At 36.4% G+C, this 8,896-nt stretch overlaps 1 protein-coding gene across 1 annotated transcript in view; it reads left to right on the top strand.

The window, feature by feature from the left end:
- Nucleotides 1–214: 214 nt before the first annotated feature.
- Nucleotides 215–8,896, top strand: part of LOC103608284 (structural maintenance of chromosomes protein 1B-like) — a 63,956-nt gene continuing 55,274 nt past the window's right edge. Inside the window, 5 exon segments of the mRNA XM_008592731.1 lie at nucleotides 215–320; nucleotides 5,138–5,329; nucleotides 6,660–6,772; nucleotides 6,862–6,886; nucleotides 6,889–7,064. Coding sequence (XP_008590953.1) covers nucleotides 215–320; nucleotides 5,138–5,329; nucleotides 6,660–6,772; nucleotides 6,862–6,886; nucleotides 6,889–7,064 — 612 coding nt within the window.

The raw sequence follows: 8,896 nt of genomic DNA, 5'->3' as shown, positions 1-8,896 counted from the left end.
ATATAGAAAAAGCTTGTGAAAGAAATTCAATACAAGTTCATGGTAAAAACTTTTAGCAATATTACATTAGAAGGGGACTTTCAACAACTCTGGTTGCTAAGGAGCGGCGCTGTCATGCTGTGGTCTCGTTCTAGGCTCGCGAGACTTGGAGAGGCTCTTCCCGCGTTTTTCCCGCCAGGCGCGAGGACGCGGCTGAGGCGAGGAGGCTGTTGCCATGGGCCTCCTGCAGGTGCTGGTCGTGGAGAACTTCAAGTCGTGGCGGGGCCGCCAGGTCATTGGCCCCTTCAAGAGGTTCACCTGCATCATCGGCCCCAACGGCTCCGGAAACTGGGCACCTCGGGGCGGGACCTGAACTCCTCCGCCCGGCCCAGTCGGCAGCATTTTGCCTGAGGGGACAGAGGGGATGTGAGGGCGGCCATGCGGCCTGGACTGCGGGAGGTCCTGACCCGGCCGGGACCGCTCCAGCCTGAGTCCTCACACCATCCACATCCCCTCGGACTGGATTAGGTAATACTGGACGTGGTCTTGGGTGTTCACATTCTTTTTGCTATATGAAGGACAAAACTCAATACACTACTCCTCCATGACTAATTTAATGGGTGATATTTCATTTATATTCATTTGAACTCTTGTTAGATATTTTTTAAATCTCAGAATTACTGGCACATTCTGATAGATTTCATTAAGGCTATTGATCATTTCCTGTTATATTTTAATTTACTTGGTCATTCTTTTTATAGTAATTTCCTATTGTCACCACCTGCCAAAACTCGATATGTTCCTAATTTGGGGGAGGAGTGAAGTAAAAATTTCGGTTTTAATCTTAACCTTTATATTTTCCATTCAGTTAGATTCAGGAAATAGTTCTTGACATAAATCCAGTGCTAGGAGCAGAAGAAGATATGCAGAGTAAGACAGCTTCTGTTCCTGACCTACAGGGAGTGTAAGAAAGTAACACTAGATACTCTGGTTTCTCTTCAGATTGTGTCAATCTTTTGCCTTTCAGTAAAAATTTCCGTGGAGAGAAACAACTCTGAGTCTTAAACTAATTTTTTGGATCCTTGTTTTGACAAGGTTAGTTATGTTGTTAAAACAGAGACTTTGCTTATTGGCTTTTCATTAGAGTTTTACTTAACTTTCTTATTGTCTTCTTATACTAAATAACTTAAAGTTAATTGACTGATAGTTTAACCTATGTTCAAATTAGTTAAGATGAAAACCATCAGGTCAGTTTGTGAATTTATTTCATGAGCTTAAACTTGGAGCCACTGTTCTAGAATTAAAAGTTCCTTCCATTCTATTTGCCAGCTTTCAGATCCTGAAACCGTGAGGTGAAGTTGATTTTAATATCCAACAGATACAAAATATTATTTTAGTATGTCATCAGTATAAAAGGTTATTAATGTAAAGTTTTACTTAAAAAAAGAGAAAATAACACACTAATTGAGATAGAATGCCAGATAACAGTGGTTATGAAACTTTAAAGAAGGAAAGTAAACCATTTGATTTGGGGAGGTACAGATAGGAAGAGTGTAGATCAGGAAAGGTTTTCCAGAGAAGATGGTGTGTGAGCTGTACTGAAAAGAGTAGAGTGTTTTTCCAGGGTTTTGTGAATATCTATTTGTACCACAGCTAATATTCCAAACTGGGCAGCATGTAGTGCATATCTAGGGAAACAATAGAATACAAGGTTGGAATCTCCACATTTACTATACTTGGGTCAGAATTGCTTCTTTGATTGCCTTCCTTGCATAGGCCCAACACATTGCCATTTCGGAGTCTTAGCATTTGCTGGTCCTGGGGCTTAGAAGGCTTTTCTCCCAGGGCTTCATATGACTACCAACTTGATGAATTTTCCTTCATCGTTGATAAATGCTCCCTATTACAGCCAGTATATTACCAATCATGCCAGTTCTACCTCCTTAATAGCCCTGTCCTCCTCCCTCTATTCCCACTGCTATCACGTCCCTTCAGCCTCTCATCATCTCTTTCTTTGGATTAATGCAGGAACCTGTTTGCTGAGTTCCCAACCTTCAGGCTTATCGTACCTTAAATCCATGTAGCATAGTGAAATCAGAGTAATCTTTATTTGTTCCATTTTATTTTCTTGATAGGTGAAGAAAAGTCATTTGACAAGATTCAGGATCCATTTCCATCACCAAGATTTTCTCTAAATGCTGTGACTTTCAGCTTATTATATTTTCCCAATTCCCTATGTTGAATGTTTTACTTTTCTAACCAGGAATGTGTTTCTTTACAAAAAATTAATAATTCATAATGGCTGCAGGATTCTTAAATAATTAATTTTTATTATTACATAGCAGTATATATCTTTGTAAAGAATTAGAAAACAAACAAGAATAAAGAAGTAAAACGTGGAAGGGAAGGGGAGAGGAAAGTTTGGCTACACGCATAAAGAATAAGTATGATTCGTAACAATGAATATGCTAATAAATATAAACTAAATTTTAAAAAGTAAAAAGATCATATTCACACAATTCAGAGATTACTACTCTAATACATAGGGTCACAGCCATAAATACTCTTTTAATGCAAACTTTTAAAAAATGAAAATGAGATCATCCAGTACATGCTGTTTTCTGACTTATTGTTTTCAGGCAGTTATCTTTGCCTTTTTTAGTAAATGACCATTTCATCTGCTGCACAGCTGAAATTAAGATTTCCCAGCTGACTCCAAAATGTTCTTTCACCAAACCATTTTCCAAACTAGAACCACATATTGCATCTGGTTGTTGCAGCCCTTAACTCTCTCTTTATTCGGCACAATCTTTTTATTTATAGCACTGACTTGTTGAAAAGATTAGAAAAGTTTTCCTACAAAATATTTAGGTTTGTCTGACTGCTTCCTTATGGCTAGACTCCATCATAGGACATATTGCGTACTTCACATTGCATTAAGTTTCAGTTGATTATGTAGCACTTCCATGAGTGACTCCATTTCGGTTTGGTCTCCTCTGCTGGAGCCTAGTGCTGGAGGCTAGTCCAAAATATGGCCTCCCATAAATTTTAACACTGCAATTCTACAGATTTCTATTTTGAACCTACTACTTAGCAAAGTGCCTAATAAATAGTTGTTCAGAAAATGCTTGTAGTATGAACGAATGAATTTGAGGGGTAAGAGATTGAAAGTTGAAGAGTCCAGATAAGGAGGTTCGTAAAAGTAAGGAGGACTTGAACTAGTAGAAGGGTTGTAAAGAAGCAGAGGAACGGGAGACTCATGTAGAGTTAAATGCAAAAGGGACTTAAGTAATGAGAGTGTAATTTTTATAGCTTTGAATACTTGATCTATCTTTATCAAGTGATGATAGCCTAAAGATAACTCTTTCATCCTAATTTTCCTGATGTTGTTTCTAAATTATATATAGTAGAAGTCCCCAATCTAGTCATTATAAAACCTGCCATGTTTCGTTCATTCATTTTTTCAACATGGTTGTTTACCTAACACTAGCTGCAGGTGGGCACTTAATAAATGTTTTCTGTCCATCCTATCTGAACTTGCCTCTTTGTTACTCTCTATTTCATCACCCAGTTTATCTCTTTATACTTATTACAACATGAAATTGTCTTTTTTGTGTACTGTCTGACTCTTGACAGAATATAGCCTTTATTAGTCAGGGATAATATTAATCGAATGAGTGAATTTGGGTGGGGAAGTATTTATTTTAGGCAGATTTTAAATAAGGATTGATCAAACACAGTTTCTGTTTAGCTCTGTTACTGACAGACTTAATAATTCAATTCCACGAATGTTCATGTTGTGTTACATGCACTGTCTTACAATAACTAGCCCAAAAGTCACATTTTAGAGCTGTCGGTTAACTTTGGTTAACTGAGACATAGCTAAATGAATTTGCAGCATGTTAACCTGGTTTTATTTTTGTTTTTTTGAAAGATCCTAAATCTCTAAAACTAAGCCATATTTCTAGTGACTGACGGTATACCTTTCTCTTTGTTCATGTTACTTTCCTCCTTGTGGCATTGAAAATTTTAACTGTTTGTTGATATGGGGGAAGAATGTGAGAAAGGTAAAAATAAATAAATACAGATGGTAGTAGCTGCATTGATTTTGCATCTTGGAAATTAGAGGAAATTACTGGCCCACGGTTGGATAACAAATTTACCATTGGGGTGGGGAATCCCCAAGGCCATCCCCAGGTTCAGTGATTTTCAGGGAAGACTCACAGGAATCAGCACATAGTTGTTCTCAGAACTATTTATTACAGTGAAAAGATACAAAGCAAACACAGCAAACGGAAAAGGCACGTGGGGCAAAGTCTGAGGAAAGCAGGTGCAAGATTGTGAGTCTTCATCCACTGAAGTCACACAGTGCTTAATTCGTCCAGTAACAAGTTCGCAGGTGTGAAATGGTGCCTACTCAGGAACCCCACTGAAGACTCAGTTTTTACAGGGAGATGGTCACACGGGTCCTCTCTGCCTGGCACATACCAAAATTCTTGACTCTTAGGAAGAAATCAGGTGTCAGCATAAATCGTACTGTTCGCACAAACATTTTAGGCACAATGAGCTATTCTGATCAGGGAATGGTAGAAACCCTCCCCAAATCCCAAACCCAATCCCCAGATGCCAGCCAACCTTGTAAACAGGACTTTCAAAGGATAGCAGTCTCAGGCCTGCTATATAATTTTTTTGTAGCACCGTCTCATACCAGTCATAAATATTCTAGCAACCTTAGTTTCTCCGTTGGGAAGACCTTGAATTTAGTTACCCTTTTTTTTTTTTTTTTTTTTTTTTTAGTATGTGAGGGCTTAGTGCTGCACTGACGATGCTTTAGGTGATACTTTCCTTATTTATAAAATAAGAATAACTGAAATTCATAGACGTTAAATGATTACCTGGGGCGTAATGCCTAATAATGGGAGAGAGCTAGGATTTAGATCCTTAAATTTAGATCTCTTAATGCTCTACCATAGCTGCATAGGAGAAACAAGTAATCTGAGTAAAATTTTTCAGTCACATGCATTTTAAGCATTGACAAGACAGAAGTATCTAGGCATGTATATTGGCTATATTTCACTCCCAGTTTTGTCCTGATTGCTTCAGCTCTGGTCAAGGCTTTTTATTATTAAGAATGAATGAATTTTTCACTTTCCTTCCCCAGGAAAATCTAATGTAATGTATGCATTTAGTTTTGTATTGGGAGAGAAAGCAGCTAATTTAAGAGTGAGAAATATTCAAGAACTTATTCATGGAGCACATATTGGAAAACCTTTTTCTTCTTCTGCAAGTGTAAAAATTGTGTATGTGGAGGAAAGCGGGGAAGAGAAAACATTTACAAGGATTATCCGAGGTAGTTTCTGTAGATTTTTGCTTATGTCATTTGATTGTTTAGTATTAAGTCAGATTGCCTGTTCTTTTCATTCTTTGAAGGGTGATCATTGTTGTTCCACTGGCATAGTGAATGAGAGGGTTTTTTTCCCCCTATTCAATAGAAACTCTCAGAGGCAAGTAATAGAATCTATTTGATGCTCCACTAAGACTCTTCCTCAAGCAGACATAACAAGGGTACTTCAAAATCTTTCTACAAAACTTTTGAAGTACCCTTGTATTTGTTCAAATGAACCTACTGTCAAATAGCATTTTTATATCTGGATATTTGGATCAGATACAAGGAGACTACCTCAAAGAGAGAGAAGTTATAAAACTTCTTCCTGAGGTTATGTTTATCTGCTTTTCTTATGATGAACTAATTAGATGCTTACTTTTGGCTTGTATAGATAGTTTTTCTTACCTTGAAAAGCAACTCGAGTAAAATGTTTGAATTTTATGTTGTGATTTGTTCATGAATTCCCTGTGTTGTCTGAATAAACAAATTGAGTGTTGTTTATTAATTTATTTTTTTATCTTATGCTTGGATTTCACAGAGCCTCTATAAATACGTGCTTTTTTGTTGTTGTTTACTTGTTTTGTTGTTACTGTTCAATGTCCACTGGAACATTTCTAATGTATAAATGCTGTCTTATTAACATAGACCAAATGCTATCACAGATGATTTTTGAAGCACTTATAATTTTATACTTGTGCCTTCACAAGTAATTTAAATATTTCACCAATTTATCACCTAGATATATTCATTGGCTAGTTTTCTCATTTTCTTTAGATTTTTAACTCAAAAGTTTCTATATATGTAAGGATTCCTTTGCCCACCTATTTAAAATTGCAAAGCCTATCCCCCATCCACAGAAAATTCATTCCACATTCCTAGCTCATTTTTACTCCTCAGAATTTACCACTTTCTCACATACTATTTATTTTTCTTGCATATCTTATTTTTGTTGTCTTCCTGTTTAGGATATAAGCTCCTTGAGATAAGAAATTTTTATCTGTTTTGTTCATTGCTGTATAATAGTCCTTTGCATATACGAGGGTCCTGCAAAAAGTTCATGGAAAGATTTGTATTAATTTTCAATTCTATTTTTTCCATGAACTTTCTAAAGTACCCTCCTAATAGACAATCAGTATTTCTTAGCTGATTAAATGCATTTATTAACATGTATATGATTATATTATTGCAGCACTCGCCGTTTCCATAACAAAAATAATTTTATTAAACTTCTTTGGTTGTGGAGATATGTCTGATATTTATGTTTCCTCTAATAGTCTTTATCCTTTTATGTTAGTGGGATGCTCAGAATTTCATTGTGATGATAATCCTGTGAGTCGTTCTGCTTACATAGGAGAGTTGGAAAAGATCGGCATAACAGTCAAAGCACGAAACTGCCTAGTTTTTCAGGTAAGTATCTGTAGTAGTTTATTGGATTCATAGTTCTGAAAATACATCACTATATTTTATATGTTGGTGTGCTTTACTGTTTTTAAAAGGAAAGTGTAGAGTCGATTTCAATGAAAACCCAAAAGAAAGGACCCAGTTTTTTGAGGAAATCAGCAGCTCAGGAGAACTAATAGGAAAATATAAAGAAAAGAAGAGAAAGTTACAAAAAGCTGAAGAGGATGCACAGTTCAATTTTAATAAGAAAAAAAGTGTAGCTGCAGAGCGGAAACAAGCACAATTAGAGAAAGAAGAGGTAAGGTGTCATGAAGATGTAACCAAGTAAGTGTTAGATACCAAAACATTTTGTCTGTTAGAGTTACTAGGTATTGGGTTGGGATTACCAAGAAGATTTCTTTAATAATATAAGAAAAATAAAGCCCAATGTTCAGTAAAGATAAACTTTTGGATATATTTTTCACTTTTTGGGTTCTTAATCCCAAATAGGCAGGACAACCTGAACTATGAAAATGTCTGATTTTCTCAACTAGAAACATCATTGATAGGTTTATATCTTATGTAGCAGAGGCTATGAAACTTCTGGATCTTGACACCCTTACACACTTATAAAGCACTGAGGACAGCAAAGAGTTTGTGTACATGTGGATTTTATCTACAAATCCTTATTATATTTGAAATCAAACTGGAAATTTTAAAAATAGATGTAATGGTCCATGTAAAAAGCAGCAATAATAAACTTATTACATGTTAACATAAATAAGATTGTTATGAAAAATAACTAAATTTTCCCAACAAATTAATTAGAAGAGCGAAACAGTTTTACATTTTTATGGTCTCCTTAACGTCTAGCTTAATAGAAGACAGCTAACTTCTCCTAAATACTTAGCATTAAATATTTTTTGTGCTAAGCCCTGGAAGTTTTATCCACCATTGGTTTTTACGCCATCAGTGCAAATGTCAACACACTGAAAAAGGCAAATGATGTCTTAGTATTATTATGAAAATAGTTTTCTCTTATGGGGTTCTCTAAAAGGGTCTTGGGGACCCCTAGGAAATCATGGCTTCACTTTACAAATGCTGTGGTATTTCTTGGTGCCCTTCACAATGCTTAGTACGAAGGGTCCTCATGAAGTTCATGGAAAGATTAGTATTATCTTTTAGCTCCATTTTCCCAAGATCTTTGTGAAGTACTGTATAGTGCCTTGTCTATGGTTTGTAATTGTTTGCATTTTAGAGTGATCTTATTCAAACGCAAATCAGATCTTGTCTTTCCCTTTCATGAAAGCTTCCAGGGCAGTGCTTCCCGGTGCACTGAGAATCTAGTCTCCTTTCCTGCCTACTGATCCGGTCTCTGTTCACCTCTCAAGCCTTAACGTCCTCTATTTTGCCACACTATTGACCTTTCTTATTTGGTGAATACATCAAGCTCCCTTTTATCCTGGTGCTTTTGCTATTTCCTCTGCCTAGAGAGCTGTATGCTTGATTTTTTCATGGCTGGTTCTCTCGTTCACGTCTTTATAAAAATATCCTTTTCTTTTCTCAAGCAGGCATTTGCTGTGCACCACCCCTAGCCCCTGCCCCAATCTGAATTAGCTTCCCCTCTCTTGCACTGTCACATCAGCCTGTGTTGTTTCTTTTGGAACATGTATTTCTGTATGAAATGATCGTGTTTATTATTTGTTTGTGTGTTTATTCTCTGATTCCTCTTCCTCTACCCCGCCCCATTCACATAACTGGAATATAAGCTTTACAAGAGCACGGACAGTCTGTCTAGTTCTTCACTATATTCTCAGCAGCACACAGAACAGGGCCTGGCACACAGTAGATACTCAATAAATATTTAAGGAAATAAATTAGAAGTGTATATGTTTCTTATTCGTGGTGTTTCTCTGTTTCTTCATAGTTTTTAAATGTGTATATGTGTCCGTTTGTCAGTAAAAAGGGGTGGCAGCAGTGACAGTCAGACTGCAATAGTCACAGTGTAGTGAAATAACTTATAAAATTACAGAACTTGAAACATGATAAGGACAATTAGAATAGTCCAACTTCCTAATTTTTTACAACATCCTGGAGGATGACCATTTAGTTGCTACTTGAAATTCTGCATTGATTAGGAGCTCTCCTTTT

The sequence above is a fragment of the Galeopterus variegatus genome, unplaced genomic scaffold (assembly GCF_000696425.1).
Source record: "Galeopterus variegatus unplaced genomic scaffold, G_variegatus-3.0.2 Scaffold8249, whole genome shotgun sequence".
Taxonomy (NCBI): Eukaryota; Metazoa; Chordata; class Mammalia; order Dermoptera; family Cynocephalidae; genus Galeopterus; species Galeopterus variegatus.
The sequence above is the reverse complement of the archived record's forward strand: the minus strand, read 5'-3'. Positions and strand labels throughout refer to the sequence as shown.